Source organism: Drosophila kikkawai, chromosome 3R (genome assembly GCF_030179895.1).
Source record: "Drosophila kikkawai strain 14028-0561.14 chromosome 3R, DkikHiC1v2, whole genome shotgun sequence".
NCBI lineage: Eukaryota > Metazoa > Arthropoda > Insecta > Diptera > Drosophilidae > Drosophila > Drosophila kikkawai.
This window is the reverse complement of record NC_091731.1, coordinates 17,928,154-17,955,715: the sequence shown is the minus strand read 5'-3', so window position 1 is coordinate 17,955,715 and position 27,562 is coordinate 17,928,154. Positions and strand designations below refer to the sequence as shown.

The following is a 27,562-nucleotide window of genomic DNA, read 5'->3' as shown; positions in this document are numbered from 1 at the left end:
TTGGAATACAGAATACCCAATTCCGGAATTACGGGACTCCCAAAGAAGCACAAATTATAATAAATAAAAAATATATAAAAATAATCAATTTCGATTTCGACATATCGATATATATCGGAAATCGAAAAATCGATTACAGAATCGATACTTGGACAATATCGATGTTGCAATCGACGCTTTCCCACCTCCATCGTTATTTATAAAGTCGGTCGGAGTTTTGTTACGTGTGGAAATCAGCGTGTGAAAAGAAAACTGATATAGGAAAACATTGGCAATTAGTTGAGAGGTAAGTGCTTTGCAGCTATCTAATTCGCGCGATCTTGGCAGGATTCGGGGGTTCTGGGAAAATCATGTCGCTTGCCAGACGAGATACACACACAAACACACGAATAGGCAGCGAGACGGAAAACAAAATGTCGACCATTTTTCCTATATACACTTTTTGTGGCCAATATCTGAAGGATTTGTGATTGTTGGGGGCTGCGAAAAGCCCAGTCACACATCCTTTTGGCCGCAAAACTCTTCAACTGGAGGGGACATACTGGGAAGTGGCTGTTTTTCACATCGGAAATCTGGTGGTATTGATTTTTACAATGGCTGCCAAGAAGACGTTCCCCCATTTCCCCAGTAAAAGTGGAGGAAAAAGTTAATATTCGTCGGGTTGCTGACTGGAATTTAGTGTGTTTTACACATTTCCCTCAAGCCCACTCGTGGACCAAGGTTTTTTGGTTCCAATTAAGCGTCTGCCCCATGTGTAGGGTATTCACTATGCACGTGTGTGTGTGTGTGTTTTATTCTTCGAATTGGTATTTTCATTAGGCGAGAATGTTGTCCGGGAATAAAGAAGGAGGAGGGAGACCGAGCATCGTCAAGTTTTACTTTCTCTTTTATTTATGCTGCAAACTTCATCTGCATATGATTGTGTATTCGGGTGCGAGGGAGAGGGCGAATTCTCATTCTTATTTGTTTAATTTTTGACATCTCAGCATTTGCCCACAATTTGTATTTAGCTTTATTATAATTTTGTTCACGTTGCACTCACAGTCAGGTTCTTTTCTTTTTTGCAAGTAATGCTGCACTCGACGGGCGAAAACAATGACGAACATTTCTAGGCAACTTCTCTTTATTCGCCAATTTGTGAAATAAGCTCGAGATGTTGTGACGTCATACACTCTAAAGAATTCTAAAATAAAAGTGAACAGCTGTTGCCGGGGGCAGAGCACTGGCCATGCTAGTCAAGAAATTCTAACTCTTGCTTTTTGCATTTCCCTTAAGCTGGCAAAATGTCAGTTTGTGTGGAAAACGTCCTTTAAGCTTGCATTAGAAAACAGCTTATAAAAAAAAAAGCAAAAACTAATTCTATTAATTGTAATCTATTGATAGCTGGATTTTAAGACGTAAATGTTTTGGTTTTCATATTGATTCCCGTGAAAAATACTTGCAACCGATTTTATAATTTGCATTAAAGTGAAAAAACATATTTCCTAAAATTGTCAATATTACAAATAACCCAATGTAAGCAAAAATGATTAAGTGCTGAATAAATTTGCTGATATAGTGAAGCTACAGATAAACCAGATAAGGTAGTCTCTCTCGACTACCGGAACGTTCGGTTTTTCTGAAATTACCCCCAATGAAAATGTACTTTTGGAATGGGCCGAAGACATATGCATAAAGTAGAACTTTTTAAGGGACCAACATTTTATTTATTATAAATTTAGGAGTTAAAGCTTTCAAAAACAAAGCCTCATTTCCAAATCAAAATGATTGAAAATTAAAAATTATTAAAAAAAAAAACTACTCAACCTATTTTTTAAATCCCACACACTATTGTTGTGAACACTTTTCACGCTGAGCGTGTTGCAGAATAGAATACAACCAGTGTAAATTGTAATTTTATGGTTAAAATGCTATTTTGTATGCCATAATAGTTTGTGTTCTGTGTTCTTTTCCATATCAAGTCATTTTTCAATCGCACAAATGAATGTTGGCATGATCTAAATTCACTAATTTATGTTCATACCTTCTGTTCCTAAATCAAATTATGATTATTTAGTTCTTAAACAACTTTCTTGCTTTAAAGATTTAATTATTTATTATTAAAAATAAAAATAATCGAAATCTTTAAATCCCAAATCTAGGGGTTAATGAATATGCTATTATTCCTTCGCTTACATTAACATTTAAAGCCTTTGACTCACTTTTGTTGACGTAGTTTTTGTCGACGAGGCCACCTTCATGGTTCCATCATGCATAAAATAGTATTTGACGTTGCTTTAAATATTTTGTACATCTCATATTGGTCACTTAAACTTTTTATTCCAAGTAAGCGCCCACAGACCCAACTTTCTTTTATGAAATTTTCAAATTGGGCGCATAAAAAATTACTTTTTGGGGAACTTGTCGAAAACTCTGAAATTTTCTGTTCTTCTGACAATATCTAAACGCGAATTACGCCGCATAAACGCTGTAAATGCTAGAAATCGAATACATTTTCTTCACAAGAGCAAAGAGCAGAATTATCAATAAGAATTGAGCCCGATAACGCCCAGCTAACCTTGAAAGTTGATTGAACTGCGAAAAGGGAAATATTTTGACCCCCAAGACGGGGCATATAATTTGATTTCCGCCGATGTCTCAACACACATACACACACGCACACACATTAGCAGGCAGCCAGAAGCCCCCGCTCCTGCTCTACCCCTGGATTCTCCCCTACAAGATTGGCACGGCATATAAATCCTGTTGTGTCTGTCTCCTTGCGGATGATGACTTTGTGTGCAATGAGGAGAACCTGGCAGTTTTTATGGCTGTGCTTGTGTGCGTCTGTGTTTCATTTCGCTGAGCTTCGTTTTCGTTTCTCTTTCCACACCGTTTCGCCCCATCAACACAAAAGCAAAATAAAAAAAATTAAAGCCAAAACACAACTCGGAACTTGCTCTGCGCTTTGTTTGCCTGGCTCTTCCCTCTAGTTTTTTTCTCTCTGTGTGCTCGTCGGTTCTGTGTGTCTGAGTTCATTTGTGGCCGAGTGTGCGCGCCTTTGTACGTTGAACTCAAACTCGAACTTGTGAAGAGAAGTGGAGAAAAGAGTGAGCAAGTACGCCCGACCCACTGCCTCCCTCATTCACCTTATCATCCAAACAAGCCCACAGCCCTTTTCCTATCATCACCGCTCAAAGGGTTAGAGATTTTCGTTTCGTTTGTTTTTGGCAGTCTAGCCCATGCCCATCTTCCAAAGGCGAAAAAGAACCTGCACTTTATATGAAGCAAAAAGAGTTTACCCTAATTACAGTGGTCACTCTGCAGACAAAATAAATCTCCGTTTTGGTTTTAATAGATATCCTTAAAGCAAATAGGAAATGTTAACTCTCACATTGACGCTAAAGAAAACCTAAAATAAAAATAATTATATAACTGTCTAGTAAATTGGTTTTTAGTCTATTTAAGATTTAGCATTACCATGGCAATATTGCAAGAAAAATATATTAGTTTCAATTCAAGACTTGTAGTTGTATTCTATACCAAGTTTTTAGCTGACACTCGTTGATTCCCGTTTCCGTTTTTGTTTTTTCATTTTCGTTTTATTTCTTGTTGATCTCTTGGTGCCGCTTTCGCCCAGTTCTTTCCGGAAAGATGAAGTTCCGCGCCCTCATGCAGGATGCAATGTACATGCGCGAATTCCAAGCCATTGTGGCCACATTGGCCAAACTGGCCAAGGATTGTGTAATGATCCTAGGCGACCGGCAGATGCACTTCATTGTAAACGAGGACCAGAGCTCCGCTGCGTCGCCCTTAGTTTGGGCGACCATTGCAGCCGATGAGTATTTTCCAGAGTATCGCATGGAAGCTGCCCGGTCGGATCAGGAGTATATAGTCCTGAGCATGTCATCGGCAAATCTTGGTAGAGCTCTATCCGTCCTCCGCGGTGGAGGTGTCAGCATGTGTAAATTAAAGCTGCAGAGAATTCAGTTTCCCTGCATTTCGGTGATTGCCTCCGTGCAATCGTCATCATCATCTGAAGCCCGAGAAGTGGTCCACGATGTACCAGTGACCATAATCCCGGCCAGTGATTGGGCTGCCTATGTGGTGCCAAGGGTGCCGAATTCCCAACTGGCGTTGAGTTTGCCATCGCTGCGTTTGCTGCGCAGTCTTATAGATAAACTGAAGAATATATCACCCAGTCTTGAATTCCAAGCCAGTTTTGATGGAGAGCTCAGCGTGATAGCCGCCTCTGAAATGTCCACGGTGACCAGTCGATTCCAGAAATTATTGCCACGATCTCTGACTGTATCTCAGCAAGAAGCCTCCTGTTCCGTGGATTCTCGTAAAGCCTCGGCATTCTTTGGAGCCCTGCAACTCTCCAACGAGGAACTTACAATTGGGATCGATCAGGAACACTCCATTCATCTACAAATCGATGTTCGACAGGATGTGGTCCTGCATTCCATCCTTCCCGCTGTCTGTGTGTAGTTTATATTGTAAACAAACAGCAAATCAGCTGCCCTTTAATAAGATTTTTCGAAATATTGTCATTTCATCAGAAAAAGTGTTTTATTTTATAATTGGATCCAACAATATTCATATGTTAATATCCAAAACTATTCTTCATTATACTGTTATCCCTTTACGTGGGCTAAACTATCTGACGTAACCTTCTTTGTATCCATTTTAAAATTTTTTGAACACCGATAACAAACTTTCCGAAATATAACGCTGCGAAGTAATACAGTCTTTCACGAGCTGAGTAATTTGAAATAAAAAAATAAATATGATAATCCCGTTTTTGTCTGGTATTTATGATACGAACAAAGTATTACTTGGTGTTCGATTGTCCAACATGTGCTGAACATACCCATATCCGATCGGCTAAGTCGTTTATTAGATATCTTTCGACCAGCTGATATTTATTTTGAGTATAGAGGCAAAATGTAAAATAAGTGCAGCTGTTCCTGTTGCAGGCCATTCCTTATCAGTTCTCATACTTATTTAACCTAACCACGAGATAAACAAGCTGATTTTCAAAAGTCCAAAGCAATGCTTCACAAATAGTCTTACAAATAGTAGTATTCTTGCTGTTGAAGTGATTAAGGTTAGACTTTAAATGAGTTTTAGGAGCTAGCTACACTACAAAAACAATCAACAGCTGATTTTAAATTTTGCTCGTATTTACATACATACAAACAAATATAAATAAATCTATATCTTCATTTATGTACTGACGACTTGAGCACACTCTCGGTGCTCATCGTCACTACGTGGGCGACCATCATCCACAGGGATAACTCAATAATTCTTTAGTGTGGAAAATCTGCCATTAAGCTAAATAGAATTTAGTTAAGGTACACGTACGATATACTGATTTTTCGCCAAACGAAAGTTAGCAAGCTCTTCCGCTTTATCTTTATCATTGTTTTCCTATGCCCCAAATTCGTCATCAGCCGTGGCCTCATTTCGCCCTCTTTCTTTTTGTATGTGTGTATCTCTTTTCTCCCTCCCCAAGCTCAGTTGCAGTGAGTGAAAGAGCAAGTTGCCGCCTGCTTGCATATTCATAAAATGCTGTTACTTGTTTTTATTATTTTTTATTTTTTAAAAACCATCCTCTTGCTCAAGATTTCAATTTTCTTGCTCCTACTGAGCTTGCAGAAAACCACTGATTATTGAGCTATCATTTGTATAATTAATAAAGTTTGTGGGGCATATTTTTTTAATTAATTAAAGTTGGATTAACTAAATAGTTTTTTTTCATGCACACACAAACACACTTGCTCCTTTTGAGGAAGTCAGCTGAGTACATTTGATACGTGGGCGACCCTATTAGAATTGTTTTAAATTGTTAACAACTCTCACTCATTCTCTCGCACACGAATTTTCCGTCTTGCTACCTGCCACGCGATCAGCTGATCGCAGAGGGGAGGAAGGTGAACTGTAATAACGGGCCTCCACACAGGTACATGAAAAATGAGCGAGAGAACAAATCGACAAAGAGTACAGAAGCAGCGAGTGTGGAGCGACCCCCAAAAAGAACAAAGAGGCTAGTCTTACTCTCCCTCAATTCGACATGGCCACACGGCCATTTTGAGTGGAAACAAATCAGGAATTTCAACTTATTTATATATTTTGTATATTTCAAATCAATCTTTTCACCAATATCATATTAAGAAGAGGCTTAAAGAAGGCAGTTGGGCTACAAGTACTACGTAGATAGAAATAGAGTGAAAGAGAGAGGGGTTTGTTGACCTCATTCTCAGGGGTTGAGTGACCTGTTTTCGCGGGGATTGAGTTTTTCTAGTCGCTGGTTAATTGGGTTCTTAATGCAACTAGGGGCATACTTTGTGAATTGTATTCTTACAAAATACTTGTTAAATATTAAACGCCAGCATGGGGATTCTAGGGATATGGTTATCTGACCCCGAATAGCGTTTCACTCGTTCTCTTCCACTCAAACAGAGACTCTCAGTGGGGCGCTCTCGCTTCGCAGTCGCCATTTTCCGTTGAACGCTGCCGACGTTTCTGTAGTCTCTTTTTCTGTTTCATTCGCGAGTTGGATTTGAGTGCGTGCAGAGCTGAAAAGTCAGAGGAAAATGCAAACGACTGATTTTCTATATACCCGATACATACTGTGTGAAGGTGCTGCTGTTTATATAATTTAAAGTATTACGCTGCATTGGACTTGACTTAAAAACGAAATTCTTGCATGCAAATCGCACAAATTGTGTATGCATCAAGTTTTGCTCCTCGCTTGATTTCGTTATATTGTTGTACATACTGAGACTTATTTTTCTCCACCTCCTCTTCCTCTTCCTCCTTTGTGTGTGTGTGTTTGTGTCGGTGTATACGTCGTCATGCGCTTGCCCTCGTGCGCTCTCTTTCTCTCACATGCAGCGCCGTGTGCTCCCCTTTGCGTTTTTCTTTTTCTTTAATTTTTTTATACAATCGAAATTTAATTATTTTCATTTTATTAATAATTACAAACTACCAGAGAGATTAAGTTGAATTGGCCGTCTTAAGTTACTTTTTGCTTTCTGTTTTTCGCCTTGTGGAAAGTGCAGCCAGTAATGTGTATAACTGTATATACCAGACGTCGAGATTGTGAGAGTGTTGGTGCCTGTCTGTATGCGTATATGCTTTATTGTGTACATAACGAGTTGTGTAAAGGCCCGATACTATTATGTGGCTTTATACTTGAATTTTTCACTGGATATACACACTTCTGATTGCCCTGCTCTTGGCAACAAGTTTTCCATTGCGACCTTGCCTCTGAAAACCCCAAGTATTCCCCGAGTGTGGCGTAGAAACCTTCGGAGTTTAATTGTTGCATGCCTGCCCACTGCCACCCAGCGGATCGCTCGCCCACCCAGTTGATAGGGTTGCCAGGTGGCGGTTCTATTGCGTTTTTACTTCCATCCGACCAAGTCGAACTACGTAATTCCCTTTTCGGGGGAGTGCGACACAATTCGCTTTGAGCAAACGGTTCCCACTTAAAGGCCACAGCACAGGGCAATATTATAGCACTAACGGAAAATATTTGATATCTTTTAAAGTATTTTTATTGTTGAAGTTTTGATAGTTTCCCCTGTCTATTTCTTCTCTAGATTTCATATAAATTGTTTAAATGAGTCGTAAGTTGGAAGAAAGGAACTACCTTAATTAACAGTTAGCTGTAATTAACAATGAATTTGATAAATATTTATAAATGGCCTCTTTTAGAGGTTCTTCTTTTAAGAGAATTACAAAAGATACATTATTACGACTCAAACGCGCTGTGCTGTTATCTTGACCCCAGCTGTCAGATACGTCGCTGTGTTGGTCATGTGTAGGCCGTCCCGCTCGCACGCTCAGCTGTGCGTAGGCAGGTTTCGTAACACTTGGAATCGGAAAGGGAGGGAAAACGCTACTTTGCGATGGGGGAATGGAAAGCGGAAAATAGAAAACTTGCTAGGGCAGCCAGCCCTACTACTAGTCACTGTGCCACTATTGGGACCAGCTTCAATATGCGCTCGACTGCGTTTTTACAACGATATTCAAATAAGTTACAAACAATGCCAACAACACAGCACGCACAATGCATAACGAGCAGGGGAAAAATTAAGAAGGGGTGGAATGGTTGGATGGGAGGGCAGCGTAGCACACACAGACACAAATTGTTATCAATTATGCTCCCGGGCCAGGGTTGTCGCACTCCCGCATAGTTTCTGGGGGTTGTCAGGGTAATTTGCGTCTTACTACTATCGAAATTCTCATTTGAACCACCAACTCTCGCACTTAGTAGACTCCCAAACTCTAAATATAAACGGAATACTACAGCTTCTATAATTATCAATTTTACGGAAGGAGGTTTGTTGTGGTATTAAAAAATGTTAAGCTGAGTTTTAGAGTAAAGGAGGAAAGAATTCTGCTCCTGCCTGAGTCCCCTCAATTGTTTCACATTTTTAAATTGACTATGAAAGGCAGCAACCACAAAGCAGTCGCCATATGTTGGAGTTGCCACACGCAAAGCAACTCGCACACACACACTGGCAGACGTACTCACACTCGCACACTCGTGCATGAAGGCGCTGCCATTTGTGGCCTCGCTTATTTTTTCGTTTGTGCTTTTGGTGTGAAAAACTTGTGGGGCAGCGATACGAGTAGATATAGTGGCTGTGGTGTGTAGATTATAAGACCCAGGTCGGGGCGATGTCGACAATTGTCCAGTTTGGTTAAATGTTCTCAATAAAATTATAAATCTACAAATGACCGCCTGTAGAATGAAATGTTTAAGATTTTTAAGTTTAAGATTACGATATCAGTTATCAGTTCGTCATTTCAAGGGTGTACTGTGATTGAATTAAATAAAAACGCAAAGAAAAAACATGTTCAGTCTTGTATCACGCTGCCATCTCTGACCGACGAAAAACAAATGAAAACTCTGTCTCAGCCAAATACACCTAATTTTCCAACAAACCAAAACCGTTGTCGTCGTCTGTTTGGTCTGTTGTGGGTTTCATTTTAACGGCCTTGAACTCAATTTTTTTGTATTCGCATTTAATTTTATAAATTTTTTTCTATGTGCTTATGTATTATTCGGTTTAAGCTTGCCTGTGCAGTTCGTGTTTGCCTATTAAATTTGAGTGGAACTGTCATTGAAGCAGCTCAAAAACTGGAAGTGAAAAAATGATAAAGTAAACCGAGTCGTAAAAGGGCAGACATGTTCGAACTACGCATTTTTTGGGTTATGGCGATACATATCGGCTGGTTTGAGGGTTTCCCAATTCATACGTATGAAAAGGGCGCAGATCAAAAACAGAACACGTTCTGATTTAAGAAGGGGAAGCATTCAACGGCAAAGGCAAAAAGCCTCTGCCTTTCTGGTTTTTCTTTCATTCCGTCTTCTTTTCTATCTGGCAGCGAAGCAAGCATGGCAGCGCTCACTCACACACGCTCGCAAAACTTGTTTCTCGCTCGCACACACATAGGAAGAGGGGGCAGATAGCCAACACATACACAGGCCGAAGCACGCTGGGAATTACGAAAAGCAAAACATAAACAAAACGGCCGAGAACAGCTGATTACCAGCTGTGCGCGAGTGTATGTGCGCTCAATTTTCTCACTCAAAACATTTGCTCTCTCTCCCTCTCTCTCACTCTCTATGCATGGTTCTCTCATACTCTCGCTTGCTTGCACGTGTCGGTGGCTGCTGCTGCCAAACAGCTGTTAACTTATTTACAGTTTTCACATGTTGACAAATGCGCTCAAGTGTGTGCGGAGGGGTGTTCTCCTGAGTTTCTGAGTACGGTGGTGTGTATCTTTTTCTAGGTGGTGTATATATGCATGTATTATCTCCATTGTTATCAGTTTTTCGTTTTTTAGTTCTCATTGCTCTTTAGCGGTGCCAACATGGCTTTTGTCTTGCAGGAAAAATTAATTTGTTTAAAAACTAAATAGAGGAAGTTGGAATATAGAATATAACATATTTATATATGTTTTTAATATACTCAAGAAGTGCACTCTACTAAAGTGTAAAAAAGTTTTGTAAATTGTTAGTTTGAACTTGGTGAAAGGTAAATGTAATTTTACTAAGAATAAAATTTGAAGCAATTAAAATAGAAAGCCGCAATGCCCCTGCTTACAGTGAATAATATTTATTAATAATATAATATCGCCAATATTGGTTATTAATTCAACTGTAAAACGATGCTAGTCCATTAAATCTTATTGTGACCCTATTTGGGAGATAAATTGGCTTATTAAGCTGTTAGCTGCATTTAAACGTTCATTGATTTAAATCAATAGATGTGAATAAACATACATGTGGTCGTGGCATTTTCCATTGTCTGCGTGTTGTACCTGTCCTGAACAAAAAAAAATCCCTTTTAGCAATGTCCGTTTCGCTCTCTTTTGCCTGTCTTTTCTCTCTCCCTTTTTCCGTCTACCCCTGATTTGAGTTGAGCCGGTTTTTCACATTCACTTGAATGCTATATAGAGGCCCAAAGAGTGACATGTATTCTGTTGTATCTCATGTGTGTGTTTTCGGTTCTACTAGTTCTGTGGGCTCTCTCGGCTGTGTTCTCCATTTGGACGCTACCTACTCATGATTTCAACATTTCCTGTCTGCTCGCCGATCACTTTGGTTGTCTCCATTTCAGTTTTCTGCACTTTTGAGTTCCTGGGGTGAGACAAAGGTTCATTTATTTTTCAATTTCCCTTATGGCTATTTTTATCTACAGATGAATTTAGACGGATAACTTCATTATCCACCATGTGATACGTTTTATTTTACTATTCTGTCTCGCATTGTTTTAACAGAATTTTCTTATATTTTATTGCAGCACAAAACTCTGTCCGACGAAGCAAATAATAAAGGGAATCGGCAAAAAGTAAACCTGTGAAACAGAAAAGTGCATAAAAACAGATCAATGATCGATTATCATGTTATAACTGAACAAAAAGGACAAAAAACAGCAAAAACGTCGTTTAAATCTAATTTTAGAGACAATTTTCACGATATACTCGTTATCGCATCATCGATTCAAAAAGTAAACATTTCGAGATCAATATTCAATTATTGGTTGTGTTGGCATGTTAAGTGTGTTCGATGCCGGTGCGGTTAAGTGTCGTCTATGGCCGAATCCGTTAAAAGTCAATCGCTCTCTGCATTGACGGAGGGGCAGCACAACGACGGTAGTAATACAGCAACGGGAGTAACACCTACAGCATTAGTTAATAATACTGCTGCTGTCAATACAACAACAACATCAAATCACTCGTCACAGCGGCGACGCAACAAAAACCATAGCAACAAAAGCCACAGCAAGAACAAGAAACGCAACAACCCCCATCCCACATCACCATTGTCCTCTGCTGTCGTTACATCCGTCGAAGTAGTTTCAATAGCAAAAGCAACTGCATCATCCTCCGCCACCCGTCGTTCGTGCAGTCAAGGTCGCCACTCCTCTGCAGCAATTAACAACAATAACAACAACAACATAAGCAAGGAGCCCCATATTTCCAAGCGCAACACCATCCCGACCAATCCTGGTGACCAATCGATTTCACCAGGCAGTCGCAAGCGTCAGCTTCAACAACAGCATAACAGCAGTAACACCACTAGCAACAGCAGCAGCAGCGGTAGCAACAATCGCAGTAGTAGCCATCAATGTAAGTTTATTTATAAATGCGTAGAGTTGACAATATGGAAGGAAAAGCGAAAGAGCTGTAGGGATTTGAAATTGTTTGGGATAAACCATTTTATTTTTCTTATTTATTATTTGTAAAATGTTGCCTACTCTTAGACATAATTTGAATTGATTTTTCTACCTACCTAGTAAAAGGACTTTATAAATAGCCAGAATAGTTCCCTCAGACGTAAACGACATAATTTTAGATGCTACTTACTTTTTGTACTTTTGTCAATTTAAGAATTTGTAAAATAATTGTCCAAATTTCAAACCCCAGCCAATCGTTTCCTTCATCCCCAGCTATAAAAAATCCCTTGGACCAAGAAAAAAAGAAAAAAAAAATATTGCCGTCTATTTAGTGGTTAATAAGAAATACCTCTGATTTCTCTCCGATGCCTTTTCCAGCGTTGCACGGCGGAGATCAGCTGGTGGAGCTCGGGTCGCCGATAAGAAAACGCCGTCGGCAGCCGGCAGAGCACAATAGTCACGAGTCCTTGGGATTAGAACTCGGCGGAGGCGCAGCCGGAGTTACTGAACATACGCCGCATCCGGCATTCGGCGCCGATTGTGTGGCCCAGCGCACTCGCTCCAAGACCGTTTCCCCGGACGATCTACCCAGCACAAGCAGGGCAGCGGCGCGTCACCAGCACTACCAGATTCAAGCCAATACTAGCTCCAGCAGCTTCCCGGGCACAAATAGTAGCAAACGGAAGGCCAGCCCCGGCGGATCAAGGTCTGTGGCAGAGGACACTCCTCAGCGAGGTGCAGCCGGCTCTGCTCGCACAGTTGGCAGTGGAAATCTGCTAAACTATTACCGCAAGACACGAAAGGTCAGCCACACGCGCTCCTCTCAGAAGTTAAACAAGCAGCCAGTTCAAAGGGCAGAGGAAGCGGCTGCAACCAACGTCAGTGAGACTCGCCTGCAGGGACCTGCAGCAGGACCCAGCGGATCTAGCAGTAGCAAGTCGATTGTGTCCAGAAAGTATAGAAAGAGTTTGCGCCACTCGCAGCAAAATCAACTGGACGCAGAGATCTCCGGATCATCGGGAACTGGAACCGAAGCTGGAGCTGAGGCACAGCAGCCGGAGCACGGGAATCTGGACGTGGAGAGCCAGTTGCCTGCCGTAGAGACGTCTTTAAATACCCCAGAGGCCACAGTCAACCACACTCAGGGACAGTTGGAGGCGGAGAGCCAGTCTGAAGAGCAGGACGACAACGACGACGACGAGGAGGAGGACGACGACGAGGAGGAAGAAGAGGAGGAGGAGAGATTCTACGACATTGTAAACTCGGCTGACTCGTCCTACGGGGAAGACGCCCAGATAGTTGCCGAAGAGGACGAGATCACAGAAGAAGAAGAAGTCGACGACGAGGACGACGACATCGAGGAGGACGAGGATATCGACGAGGAGGACCTCTCGGACAGTGATCTTGCTCATCAACTAATTGGTGAACTTAGTGGTGAGTTTAAGCGATTTCCTGCTTTTTCAGTGTGCACTGCATCCATCTGCTTAAACTTTTAAATCGAATCGTATGTTTGTAGACCTGCTTTGTAAATATTTACGTAAATCATTTTTGTTTTTCCCCCTATTTTTGTTGTGTAGATATTAGAATTGTCCTTTGAAATTGCAGTTGAAAGTTTCACTTAAACCTTCAACTATTCAGAACTATTTAGGTTTTGGCATGCTTATTAACCTTCTTCTATTAATATCATTTCTCCCTAAAGGCAATAGGTTATTATTTATTTCAAAATCTTTAACTTATTATTTTGCCTAAAACTGCTCACTTGAATAGGAGAGAACGTTTTTTAAAAAATTGAGGAGCCATAAAAATAGGAGTTGTTGAATTGTTGAATATAAAATAATGTAAACGATTGTTTGCCTTTTTATGAATCGAATTCAAAATGCGCAGTAAATTATTATTAAAATCTTTTAATTATTATAATACGTTTCCTGAAAAGCTCAACAATATCTTTCTAAATTTGATAGATTTCCAAGCTTAAATTGAAATGTTTTAGTCTACAGTGTTGCCATTTATTTTTTTGGCTAGACAATGACTTTCATTTTTTGCATTGCTGTTGGCATAATGTGATTTTTATTGTCGTATCAGTTCGTGCATTTGTTATCAGTAGGGAGAAAAAAAAAAAACAAATACAACAAGAATACTTACACATTGACGAAGCATTTCTTCTACGAAGTGCTTTCGTCTTGCCGATAGCTATTCCCCCCAATGTCTACTGTATATTGTTTTTGCGATTTTGATAAAAAGGCAACAAAAATGTTGGCCGTGCCAACGCACTCAAAAATGCCCGAGACAAGCGATCGGGCTGGCAGTCTGAATTCGTACATTGCGCCGTCTGGAACCGGAATATATATTAACTATATAAATGTATATATATTGTACATAATATTGCGCTGATTAAGACAGTTTCGTAGTCAAAGTGAACCTAGTCGAGGAGTATTTTGTTGCTAAATTGCATGTACGTAACTAAAAACATTTTATAAATGGTTCCAAGTGAGCATTATTAATCCAGGGAAAGTGTTCAAAACTTTTGGCTGTGCTGTCACCTGTGGTCAAACTTATTATCCACCACTATTAGCATTACCTGTACCCACCCATGCACCGGACCCTTTGACCCAACCCCTTCATTGCCCTTCATTTATATTATTTTATTTTTACTGTAAGCCTTTCATTGAATTGCCAAGAAATACGCCCACATTTATAATATAATCCCTCATTATTTGTTTATGTATTACACGATAGAGTTATTATTATTAATGCAAGAATCGGTTGGGGTTTCTTGTATTATTATTTCATATGTTATTCTGAATACACATTTATTATTTTGTGTGCGGGGGTGTCACACTCGAGTGTCAGTGTTGGATAACGACTACAGGCACGCGGACTAGGCAACAACGCCACTAAAAAGAAGTGTTGAGATTGATTTTATTTTCAATTTGGATTTACAAACATATATTTTGATGAACTCTCCCAAAGAAAATGTTTATTTTTTTGCACGTTGTTGTTGTTGTTGTTGTTGCAAATGTAGTTTCTTTCATTTCATTTCAAATCATATGAACTGAATCATTTTTAAAATTAAAGCGAAAAGTGATGAAAATGATCCTGATATCTTCTTATCGCTTGATTTTCGAGTCGAAGAATATATTTCGAAATGCTGAGATGCTTGTGTTGTTGATGATGATGATGATGTTGTTGTTTTTGTGCACAAAAGCAATAAACAAAAAGGCGACTATGGTGCGAGTTTATTTTGGTGTCAACAAAGGACGGCATTTGTGTGTGTGCAGCAACAGCAGCAGCAGCAGCAGAGAAAAAGAGAGAGATGAGAGAGTAATGCAGCAACAGCAACTTTACAGCAGCAGCAACAACAACAACAGCAGCAGCATAAACATTAAGCAGCATATTGGGGAATTAATAACTGAAAGCACCAAGTGCGGTGCGTGTGTGTGTGTGCGTGTTGTGCGCTTTGGGCGCTTAGCTTAGTGTGACAGAGATTTAGTAGCAGCAGCAGTAACAACTGCAAGATCAGCAGCGACAGCAGCAGCAACATCATCATTGTCAGCGACAGAAAGTCGTTCAGTCTCCTCTCCTGATTTCCCCTTGCTATTAATTACCACTTTTTGAAAGCCAAAAATCAAACACACTGCGCTCAAAATAATCTTTTTTTTTTTGCATTAAACATTAAACTTAAAATATATAAAAAAGCAAGCCAAATCAAACAACAAAAACTAACTCCAAAGTAGTGTAGCTGCAAGAAAATAACTTAAAACAAAAACGAATCCAAGAAAAATGAATGAAAACATCAATAAATAAAGCTGTCTTCCCACCACTCTCTCTCTCTCTCTCTCTCTACTCCCTCTACCACCAATTTCTCTCTCTTTCTCTCTGTCACACACACACCCAACCCAGAACAACAACCACGTAAAACAACAAAAAACAACAACACACCAGGAGCAACAACTACCATAAAGGCGACACCAACAGCAACAACGTCGTCCGGTTATCAACAACGTGCCGCCCCCCATGGACAGGGGGCGGGGGGTGGCGGCGGGCCACGTGCCACGCGCAGCAGCAGCAACAACGTTGTTGACTACAGCATTATGCCGCACCTTACGTCGGCAACAGCAACTACCACGCCATATGCCTTGACAGCGCAGCAGCAGCAGCAACAACCGCCACAACCTCCGTCACAGCAGCAGCAGCAAGCACACCAACAACAACAACAACAACAACAACAACAGCCACCTCAACTGCTGCCCACACATCAATTTGCACACTTGTCTTCCTTTGTGACACCAACAGCAGCCGCCGCAGCAGCAGCAGCAGCGGCAGCAGCAGCAGCACACTATCCACCGGCCGCTGCTGCTGCCGCTTACTTTGCACAGCATCAACAGCATCATCAGCAGCATCAGCATCATCAGCCGCAACATCAGCCGCAGCACTATTACCACAATTCAGTGGCCGTGTTGCATCAAACTCCACCACCACACCATTTTACCTCCACAGGCGCCGGACCCCCGCCAGCTCTCTATCAGCAACAGCAGCCGCCGCCTCAGCTTACTCGTTATACGGCAGCAGCGGGAGCGGCAGGAGCGGTGCCAGCAACGGCTACGTTTGTGCCGCCACAGCAACAGGTTACGTACAATCAGCAGCAGCAACAGCAACAGCAACAACACTCCTCACTGCGACGCAGTTCACGTGGCAAGACGGGTTCTTGCGTGAGTTCAGCGGCAGCAGCACAGCAGCAGCAGCAACAACAGCAGCAGCACCACCAGCAGCAACATAGCAACGCTGCTGCTGCTGTACAACAGCATCAACAGCAGCAGTTGCTGCCACCGCCTGGTACCTATCAATACCAACAGGTGGGCGGCAATACCGTTGTTGTTGCCGTGCGTCATCAGCAACAGTTGCAACAGCAGCAGCAGCAGCAACAACAACAGCAATTGGCTTTACATCAGCAACATCAGCAGCAGCAGCGTGCCACGCTCGTGCAGCCGGGATTCTTGTTCAGTTATCGCAGCAATCATCCGCAGCAGCAGCAACATCCACACACACAGCAACAACAACAACAGACGCAACAAATTGTACATCAGGGCCCCAAAGTGACGCATAGCAGTGGTAAGAAGAAGATGAGACGTTGATGATGATGATGTTGAACCCTCTCCTTGCGAGAAAGGAAGACGAAAGAAGTAGGATGAATGGAGAAGAAACCGCAAGCAAACCAAAAAGTCACTAGACAAAACCCCCTTAAATTTATAAAACAGGGTTAACAGGGTTTCATATATAGGAAAGTTCTCTAGGACCAAGAAAGCTCTCACACTCACGCACGCACTTTGGGGTATGCATAGGTTCCTAGTAGAGCTGGAAATTAATCGATTTTGAATGAGTCAGTTTAAAAAAATTCTACAAATACATCCATTAAAATCGAAAATTGAAATATTTATTATATATTTGTAATTTTATTGTTCTTTACTTTTTTCTATCGATATTTGAATTTAAATGTCAATTGTTAGGTGTTCTTCAACGGTTATATGCCATCGGAAATTTTAAATTTATAGAATGATATAACTTTGATTATTTTGTTAGGCCAACGTAGAACATTTTCGATTAATTCAATTCTGATTCGGTTCGCAAAATTGAAAGAAATCGATTATATTTCCAGCTCTAGTTCCTAGGCTGTATTCAATTGTGGTCCGCTGTATAGACCTACAGTTCCCATTATGATCTTTGCTTACTTTAATTTGAACAGGATTTTGTAATCAAATTCAAAACAATTGTGGTGAGATGAGTATTTCGTCGCTTTCAAAATTTGCTAACAATTTTAGTTACATTTTGAATTTCTCTTTGAAAATTCTTTCCGAAAATGTAAAGAAAAACTTCTTGCAATATTGTACAAAATATGTAGTATCCTGGTCTATGTTCTCTTTTTGGTGCTGGCTTTAGTTTAGGTGATAATACTACCCATAATGCACTGAAAGAAAAATCAAATAGCGCACTTTCCCCTCAGACCCTCTCTCTCGCTGTCTCTTTTCACCTGTCTCCCGCTCGCCCATTCTGCGTTGCTTTGCTCGCGGTGTCTGCCCCAAAATAAGATCCCAAAAATTAATTGAATTAAATTAATAAATAGAAAGCTAAACATTGTTTTCAATTTCTCTCTCTCTCGCATCCTGCCCACTCGCTGTCGCTCCGTGTTCCTTGATCACCCGTTTTGTCTTCGCCTTCGTCTCCCCCTTATCTGATTAGCAGCTTCGGATGCTTTAACATATAGTTTGATGGCACAACAACCGCCAAGTGGACCGCCGCATGCAGGTGGACAGCAACTAACGCCAGGTAAACGTACAACCTATCGATCAGTATACATCATATGCGCACTGTATTCCCCCCACACACATTCTGCTTTTGATTTGATATTATTTTTCACCCCCCCAAAGACACAAAGCACACATACAGAGGTGACCCCACAGGTGGCAGCACACTTGATATTTTTCGTTATTATTTTTACCCATTTCCCTACTGTATTCCTAACCCAACCTTAGCTTACGTTTTAGTTTTGCTCTTTTAGTCTTAATTTAGTTACATTTAATGTATTTATATTGTTTGTTGTACTTCCATTGATTAGACCTTAAATTATTTTCCAACGTCATAAAGGAATTTTGCAGAAATCTTGATGGATTTAAAATCAAAAACCCAGCTATTTTTGACTTTCACGTCGAAAGTAATGGTCCATGAAATTTTAATTTACTCTTGAATAGAGCTGAAAATAAAAAGGATGTTCTCTAAATAGATTTTTTTGTTAAACAATTCTACAAGTAAATCGCTTAAAATCGATAACGGAAATAATTTAAATTATATATGGATTTACATCATACGTACGTATATAACTTTTTCAATTAAGTCGATTCGGTAAATGGCCTTCCTCGAGACTCGCATTGTTAAAAATGTCGATTAATCGATTATAGAATCAATTTTATTTCCAGCTCTAAGTCTGGATATTTGAAATCAACTGAATTTGTATTTGAAAGTATTCTTACAACCATTCTAAAAATCATCAAAATCATTAGAACAGATTTTTTGATAGGCTTCCGGATTAGTTTCAAAATTCACAACATGGTAGCCTGAGCCTTTCCTCTCCTTTGTTTTTTTCCCCCCACATATTTGTTTCATGTTCCTTCGTACTCACGAATAATAGAATCTCAAGCCTATCCCCTAAATGTTTCCAAACGCCGCAATGTCCGACCTTGATACTAACGATCCGTTTTTTGCCTTCCTTCGGGACGCGTCTCTAGGTGCCAACTCTGCCAATCTCAGCATTGTTGCGGCCGCTCTGAGTGCCGCACGTGACATCGGAGGAGGAGGAGCAGGAGGCGCGGGAGGAGCAGTACCAGCCACTGGAGCAGCAGCTGCATCTGGAGGAAACACCAGCGCCGTGGGCGCGACGAGCAGCAACAACAGTGCCGGCCAACCAGCCAGCAATAGCAACAGCAACAATGTAACCGCAGCTGGGTCGGGGTCTGTTCCTGGTGGCGGCGGCGGCGGTCACACCACCACAGGGACGACGAGCAGCGGCAGCCAGCATGGCGGCGGATCGGGCGGAGCGGCTGCAGCCGCCGCCGATTCGGAGAGCGATGACAGTGAGGTGGGTCGCTTGCAGGCCTTGCTCGAGGCTCGCGGACTGCCGCCACATCTGTTCGGTGCTCTGGGTCCAAGGATGACGCACATCCTCCATCGGACTATTGGCAACAGCAGCAGTTCGAAGGCGAATCAACTACTGCAGGGACTGCAATCCCATGACGAGTCCCAGCAACTGCAGGCTGCCATCGAAATGTGCCAGATGCTGGTAATGGGCAATGAGGATACCCTCGCTGGCTTTCCCATCAAGCAGGTTGTGCCTGCCCTCATCCAGCTGCTGCGCATGGAGCACAACTTTGACATTATGAACAATGCGTGCAGGGCTTTGGCCTACATGCTAGAGGCACTGCCCCGATCCTCGGGAACCGTGGTGGAGGCTGTTCCGGTGTTCCTTGAGAAACTCCAGGTCATCCAGTGCATGGATGTGGCCGAGCAGAGTTTGACGGCATTGGAGATACTCTCGCGGCGTCATAACAAGGCCATTCTGCAGGCAAATGGCATCTCGGCCTGCCTTACTTACCTGGATTTCTTCTCGATTGTGGCTCAGCGTGCAGCTCTTGCGATTGCAGCCAACTGTTGCCTCAACATGCACCCGGAGGAGTTTCACTTTGTGTCGGAGAGCTTGCCTCTGCTAGCACGTCTCCTCTCGCAGCAGGACAAGAAGTGTGTGGAGAGCGTGTGCTCTGCCTTCTGCCGCCTGGTGGAGAGCTTCCAGCAAGATGGCCAGCGCCTGCAGCAGATTGCCAGTCCCGATCTCCTGAAGAACTGTCAGCAACTATTGCTGGTCACCCCGGCCATTCTAAACACGGGAACTTTTACGGCCGTGGTGCGAATGTTGAGCCTGATGTGCGGCAGCTGCCCGGATCTGGCAATATCGCTGCTGAGGAACGATATAGCGGCTACCCTGTTGTATTTGCTAACTGGAAATGCAGAGCCGGCGGCGGCCAGTGCCACCCACGTCGAGCTGATCTCACGCTCACCCTCGGAGCTGTACGAACTGACCTGTCTTATTGGTGAGTTAATGCCGCGTCTGCCCTTGGATGGCATCTTTGCCGTGGACTCGCTACTGGACAGGCCCACGCTGAATACTCAGGATCAGGTGCACTGGCAGTGGCGCGATGATCGTGGCTCCTGGCATAATTATTCCACCATTGATTCGCGGCTAATTGAGGCGGCCAACCAGAGCAGCGAGGACGAGATCAGTCTGAGCACCTTTGGACGCACATACACCGTGGATTTTCATGCCATGCAGCAGATCAACGAGGATACGGGCACCACGCGCCCAGTGCAGCGTCGTCTTAATCACAATTATGTGGCGCCCATGACGGCAGGACAGGATTTGACCACCACCAACACAGCTACAGCGGCATCTGGAGGAGCTTCTACCTCCGCGGCAGCAGCTGCGGCAGCCTCAAATAACAACAACAACAATAACAATAACAATCCACCAAGCAGCACCAGCAGTGGCAGCCAAGCCAAGCGTCGGCCTTCCCTAGATGCCAGGATTGCCTGCCTTAAGGTAAGTCCCTTAAATCCTATTTAATTCGCTTTAAACAAATATATAATTTTGATTTCTTTTTAAAGGAGGAACGCGGCCTGGCAGCGGATTTCATCAAGCACATATTCAATGTGCTGTACGAGGTCTACAGCTCATCGGCAGGACCGAATGTGCGCTATAAATGCCTGCGTGCCCTCCTCCGGATGGTCTACTATGCCACGCCGGAGCTGCTGCGGCAGGTTCTCAAGTATCAGCTGGTCTCCAGCCACATTGCCGGCATGCTGGGCAGCAACGATCTGCGTATTGTTGTAGGAGCCTTGCAAATGGCCGAAATCCTGATGCGCCAGCTGCCCGACGTCTTTGGCACTCACTTTAGACGTGAAGGCGTCATCTACCAGTTCACCCAACTCACGGATCCGAATAATCCCATTTGCGCTAATCCATCGCCAAAGCCACTAAGCACGACGGCCACGCCCACCGCTAACGCGGGCGGATCTCAGTCGGCACCGGCCTCTGCCAATAGCCTCCAGGTGAATCCCTTCTTCATGGACAGTGCTCCGGGGTCATCAAGTGCTTCGACAACCCCAAGCAGCAGCAGCAGCAAACATCAGTCATATAGCGTGAAGAGCTTCTCGCATGCCATGAACGCTTTGACGGCCAGTGCCAAGGGAGGAGCAACTGCCGGGCCAGTAGACACCCCTGGCACCTCGGCGCCCGCTGCAAGTGGTTACAATTATAGCAGCTCGGCGCCATCCTCATCATCAGCTGCGGCTGGAGCGCCTGCCGCTGCCTTTTTTGCGGCTCAGCAGGGGGATCCCCGGCAGTATGTGCACTTCCAGCAGCCGGCGGTGCCAGCGCCACCACCCCAGTTGGAGCTCCTGCCACCGACTGGTGTACAACAGGTTGTGCCACAGGTTATTTACCAGCCGCAACAGCAGCAGGCAGCCCACTTGGTGGTGGCCTCAACCAGCAGTGCTGCTGCCTCTGCATCCTCGGCATCCTCCTCATCGTCGTCCTCGGCCTCGGCACTGCAGCACAAGATGACGGACATGCTAAAGCGAAAGGCGCCGCCCAAGCGCAAGTCGCAGAGCAGCGGCAGGGCCAAGTCACGTCAGGAGGATGCAGCCTCCGTTGCCGCAGGTTCAGGAATTGGAGCAGGAGGAGCCACGTCAGCGTCAGCCAGTTCCGCCATGCACGAACTACTCAGCCGAGCTACGAGTAAGTCATATTAAGGGCTTAATCCCTTTCCAGGATGGATTTATTTTCTATTTGCTTTCCAGGTCTTGGTAGCGGCACTGGCGGCAGGAGCACGCCTAGCTCTGGCAGCGGGTCCGGTGGCTCAAAGTCTCGCTTCAATGCTGGCGGCAACTCGACCAGCGCCGGTTCAAGCAAGTCATCCTTCCTGGCTTCCCTCAATCCGGCACGCTGGGGTCGCCAAACAACGGCGCACCACCATCACCACCAGCAGCAGCAACAGCAGTCGCAGCAGCACCAACACCACCATGGCCTCTCCAAAGATTCCGGCAATGCCAATGCTGGAACTGGTTCTGCATCCGGCTTGGCCTACACAGTGACCCAGCATGGAGCTAGCGCTGGCGCCCAGGGAGGACTGAACGCAGCTGCCGTTGCGGCCAGCATCAGCAAGAGCATTTCCCATGCCAATCTCTTGGCGGCGGCCAATCGGGAGAGAGCCCGCCAATGGGTGCGGGAACAGGCCATAGACTTTGTCAAGCGCTACACGGAGCAGGAGGCCAGGAGGAGCAAAAGTGTTTCGGAAAGTGGAACATCTCAAAGTGGAAACAATGGAGCCTCTGGATCCTCTTCAGCGGCGGGCAACAATGCCCCGCTGTCGACCGCGGGCAGCACCAATGTCCTGGAGCGTCTGTCCAGCATCTTGTTCAAGCTCAATGGCAGCTACCACGACTGTCTGGATGCCCTTCTGGAGCTTAAGACAATCCTCCTGGAGAGCGACATCTCGCCGTTCGAGGTGAACCATTCGGGCCTGATCAAGGCCATGCTCAACTACATGACCAGCGAGTCGGGCCTGGTGGAGCGTGATGCGCGTCTGCGTAGCTTTATGCACGTCTTTGCCGGCCTGCCACTGGAGCCTCTGCTGCAAAATGTTGGCCAGCTGCCCACCATTGAGCCCGTGGCATTCAGTGCCTTTGTGGCTAAGCTGAACGGCTGCGTTACGCAGCTGGAGCAGTTCCCCGTGAAGGTGCATGACTTCCCGGCCGGTCCAGGCGGGCGCTCCAACCAGAGTGCGTTGCGGTTCTTCAACACTCATCAGTTGAAGGTGAGCTTTTAGCTGAGCTAAAAATATAAATTCCCCCTTAATACCAGTTTTTTCCTTTAACAGTGCAACCTGCAGCGCCATCCGCAGTGCAGTAACCTGCGTCAGTGGAAGGGTGGCACCGTCAAGATCGATCCCTTGGCCATGGTCCAGGCCATCGAGCGGTATCTGGTGGTGCGCGGGTATGGTGGCATCCGTGCCGACTCGGACGACGACAGCGAGGAGGATATGGATGACAATGTGGCCGCTGTGGTAATGACTCAGGCGGGCTTCAAGCACAAGCTGCAGTTCACCATTGGGGAGCATGTGCTGCCCTACAACATGACCGTGTATCAGGCGGTCAAGCAGTTTTCTCCGCTGGTCAGTGAGCAGCCGGAAACGGACAATGAGTCAGAGACTCTGTTGGGCAACGCCAGCATATGGGTGCAGCAGCACACGATCTATTATCGTCCGGTCGAGGAGGAGGCTACTCCAGGGGCTGCGGCCTCCAGCAGCAGTTCGTGCAGCAGCAGTGGTGTCCAGAAACAGCAGCAGAGCACCACCTCTAGTTCAGCTTCCAGCTACGCGAATGCCTCCACCTCGTGCTCCTCGTCGTCGGGAGTGGCCAGCGGAGGAGGATCCTCCTCAAAGAAGGCTCACAAATCCAGCAGCAAATTTATGCGCAAAAAGACGGAACTGTGGCACGAGGGGATCGCCCCGGGTGTGATCTCTGCCCTGAAGCCATTCCTTAGCAGCTCGCTGCCTGGCGATGTGGTGACAGTGCAGGACGCTTCGCTGGATGCCCTGTGTATGCTGCGCGTGATCCACGCTCTTAATCGCCACTGGGAGCATTTGTATGGCTGTGTGGTGCGGCAGAACATCGTTCCGCAGGCCGAGTTTGTGCACCCGAAGATCACGGCAAAGGCTAACCGCCAGCTGCAGGATCCGCTGGTCATTATGACGGGCAACTTGCCACAGTGGCTGCCCCAGATCGGCATGGCCTGTCCGTTCCTCTTCCCCTTTGAGACGCGACACCTGCTCTTCTATGCCACCAGCTTTGATCGCGATCGCGCCCTGCAGCGACTGTTGGACACCACGCCGGATCTGAATGCTGCCGAGTCCTCCGAGAGGGTTGCTCCGCGTCTGGATCGTCGCAAGCGGGCCATTTCCCGGGCGGAGATCCTCAAGCAGGCGGAGCACATCCTGCAGGACTTTGGCCATTCGAAGGCGCTTCTGGAGATCCAGTATGAGAACGAGGTGGGAACGGGTCTGGGACCAACGCTGGAGTTCTATGCCCTCGTCTCAGCCGAGCTGCAGCGCACCGATTTGGGTCTGTGGAATGGCAGCGATAGCTACAAACAGAACTCGGTGACCATTGTGGATGTGGTGAAGGCCAGCAGTGCTGTGCTGCACATTGAAGATGCTCTCGAGGCAACCACAATGGAACAGAGTCCCCCGGCAGCACTTGTAAGCAGCACCACCACCACCGCCAACACAACGACAGCTGCGCCACCACCCACCCGCTCCAGCAGTCGCTCCCATGTCCTTAGGGGTGCTTCAGCTGGGCAGCAGCCACAGCCTGTGGTGGAGCACAGCTCCTCTAGCGGCGGTGAGAATGCGTTAAATATGATCATCGCACAGCAGCAATTTAGTGATATAAACTCGGCGGCGGAGACAGACAATCCCAGCAGCACCACCACCACCACCACTACCACCAGCATAGTGGTGGAGCAAAGCACCACAACCACGAATCACTCTAGCACAACCCTAAACACGACCATGACGAGCTATGTACATGCAGTGCATGGCCTATTCCCTCTGCCCCTGGGCAAATCCTCGAAGCTACCGCAGATGACCAAGGCCAAGGCCAAGTTCAAGTTCTTGGGCAAGTTCATGGCCAAGGCGGTGATGGACAGTCGAATGGTAAGCCAAGACTCTAATTGTGTACTCTTTGTGATCCTAATTGGTTCATTTTGAATTACTTCCTTAGCTGGACTTGCCCTTCTCATTGCCATTCTACCGTTGGCTAGTCAGCGAGGAGCATTCCATTGGCCTGGCCGATCTGATGCGCGTGGCACCGGAGGTGCAAAACACTTTGGTTCGCCTGCAGGATGTGGTGCGCCAGCGAGAGTATATACTATCCGATCCCAACATTGATGCCATGGAAAAGACTGAAAAGGTGAGTGCCAAAATTTCAAATCTTTCGGCATATCTCCGACGACATAAATCATATTTTCCCAGATTGAGCAACTTGATTTGGACAGCTGCCCCATTGCCGATCTGGGACTGGACTTTGTGCTGCCCGGCCATGCCAATATCGAGTTGTGCCGTGGCGGAAGGGACACTCCAGTGACCGTGCACAATCTGCATCAGTACATATCGCTGGTTACCTACTGGTTCCTCATCGAGGGCGTTCAGAAGCAGTTTGAGGCACTGCGCGAGGGTAAGAACTACTCTTATTTACTTAAAAGTAAACATGTGTCTTATACTAATCCATATTTCCAGGCTTCGATTCCGTGTTTCCCATTCAGCGACTGCGCATGTTCTATCCGGAGGAGTTGGAGTGCGTATTCTGCGGCTCGGCCAGCGAGCAGCAGCACCAGCGGTGGGATGCCAAGATGCTGCAGGACAGCTGCCGCACAGATCACGGCTTCCATCAGGAGTCGCAAGCGATTCAGTATCTGTACGAGATCCTTGCCTCCTATAATCGGGACGAGCAACGCGCCTTCCTGCAGTTTGTGACGGGATCGCCACGCCTGCCAACCGGCGGCTTTAAGGCTCTAACGCCGCCTCTGACCATTGTGCGAAAGACTCTGGACGGCAACCAGAATCCCAATGATTACCTACCATCTGTGATGACCTGTGTCAACTATCTCAAGTTGCCCGACTACTCCAGTCGCGAGGTGATGCGGCAGAAACTGAAAGTGGCCGCAAACGAGGGCAGCATGTCCTTCCACCTGTCCTAAGTCCGAGATGCAGCCACAAACAAAAATCAAGGGAAATACTATATGAAAGAATATAGAAGGCCCTATATATATATATATATTCCAAGCGCTACAAACCACAGAAGCAGCAGCCACATTTTCGTTTAACTGGAAGAAGGATATTATTTGTTTTTGTTAGTTTCGCCGCGCGCGCTTTTTACCCTTAACACAACCCCCTTCCCCCAACCCTACCTCAGCCCCACCATTCAAATTTTCGCTCTTGGCCAGCGTCGTGCGCAAAGCTAAATTTCAATATATAATTATATAATTATAATATATTTTGTATTACCGAGTTTTGCAAAAAAAGAAAAGAAGAAACGAGAACTACAAGAGAATAAAATCACCATTATAGGGGATAAAGTCAAGATGGAAACGATCGCCGAACCTGAACCCGAATCCCCTAAAATGTAATCTTAAATAAATTGAATAGTAGAATATCGATTATGAGGGACCGAGTCGATTATTTGTCCAGAGTTGGTTCGTCCTAGTTAAATTTTTCTATTCTCATATCGGACTTCGAAGGAATTATTTTATTAAGTTGTTTTTTGTTATGTTGAACATTATTTGCTCCGGCTTTTAAATATGAGTTTAATTAATTTGTAAGCATCCGTTGTGCATAAACGCTTATTAGAAACACAAAGGAAGAGGAGGTGTAGAAGAAGCGGGAGCAGGATGAATTCATCTTTGTTTACATGTAGCAACCCTAAAAATGATCTAAATTGAAAACGCAACGCCCACCCTTTAAAGTAACACTTTAAAAATTAAAATAATACATTTAATCTATTTATCATGCCTACAAGCAAATTGAATGCGAAATTCTACAAGCTGTGTTAAAACAAAAACAAAAAGAAACGATTTAAGAACTAAGAGGAAACAAAGGCCATCATCGAAATGCGATGAAACTGCAATTTGAAAAACAAAGAAATGGAGGGAAAGAGCAGGCGCATTAACTGAAGTCTAGGGTTTAGCAAAGTGTCCTCTTACATCAACTACGCATTCATAACATACATATATAAATATACTATATTAAATCTGTAAGCATTACATAACTTGTATTGTACTTGAAGCATATACATACATACATTTTTGTGTTTGTCTAACGGAAGCGGAACATAAAGCTAATTAATAAAGAAAAGAAAAAAAAAACAAACTACCATTAAAGCCGGAAAGCGAAAACCCGATCTTACATACTACAACTAGATACAGATTGCAGTACTGAATACTGATTACTGATTCATGTGGTATATATATATGAATATAATAACTATTAAATGATATATATAAATAATATAATTATACTTTACAGAAAACAATGGCATCTCTCAAGATGCTGATCAAGTTATATAACATAAAAGTGCTAGCATTAAATTAATTAAATAACATTAATATTACATAATACCAATGTATGTAGTTACATCAAAAAACCCAATTGCTCTATGATAACGAAAAAGAAGTAAGCAAACCAACCAAGAAGCAAGCAAATAAAACAAAATGATTATACTGA

General features: G+C 44.3%; 2 protein-coding genes and 1 long non-coding RNA gene across 8 annotated transcripts; 2 read left to right on the top strand and 1 right to left on the bottom strand.

Moving 5' to 3' along the window:
* The first annotated feature begins 169 nt into the window (after positions 1 to 169).
* On the top strand, positions 170 to 27,562 carry ctrip (E3 ubiquitin-protein ligase ctrip). 5 transcript variants are annotated; one of them, XM_017175684.3, is made up of 12 exons: positions 170 to 286; positions 10,809 to 11,637; positions 12,063 to 13,118; positions 16,182 to 16,793; positions 17,922 to 18,005; positions 18,962 to 20,823; positions 20,889 to 22,020; positions 22,083 to 23,098; positions 23,162 to 24,997; positions 25,065 to 25,253; positions 25,316 to 25,517; positions 25,580 to 27,562. In XM_017175684.3, the coding sequence occupies exons 2-12, from the start codon at positions 11,100 to 11,102 to the stop codon at positions 26,038 to 26,040; spliced, it is 8,988 nt and encodes a 2,995-aa protein (XP_017031173.1). In that variant the 5' UTR covers positions 170 to 286; positions 10,809 to 11,099; the 3' UTR covers positions 26,041 to 27,562. The 5 variants fall into 5 exon arrangements, with proteins under 5 accessions (XP_017031173.1, XP_017031170.1, XP_017031176.1 ...); XM_017175681.3 differs by having other exon boundaries at positions 17,919 to 18,005; XM_017175687.3 differs by lacking the exon at positions 16,182 to 16,793.
* Hus1-like (Hus1-like checkpoint clamp component) lies at positions 172 to 4,775 on the top strand. Of its 2 annotated transcripts, none has more exons than XM_017175690.3 (2): positions 172 to 286; positions 3,620 to 4,775. In XM_017175690.3, the coding sequence occupies exon 2, from the start codon at positions 3,634 to 3,636 to the stop codon at positions 4,468 to 4,470; it is 837 nt and encodes a 278-aa protein (XP_017031179.1). In that variant the 5' UTR covers positions 172 to 286; positions 3,620 to 3,633; the 3' UTR covers positions 4,471 to 4,775. The 2 variants fall into 2 exon arrangements, with proteins under 2 accessions (XP_017031179.1, XP_070142465.1); XM_070286364.1 differs by lacking the exon at positions 172 to 286 and adding an exon at positions 2,990 to 3,097.
* On the bottom strand, positions 6,146 to 7,286 carry LOC138928763 (uncharacterized). Its single transcript, XR_011445103.1, has 3 exons — positions 7,013 to 7,286; positions 6,619 to 6,914; positions 6,146 to 6,563 (listed from the first exon to the last, which is right to left on the bottom strand). It is a non-coding gene; the product is annotated as an uncharacterized lncRNA (long non-coding RNA).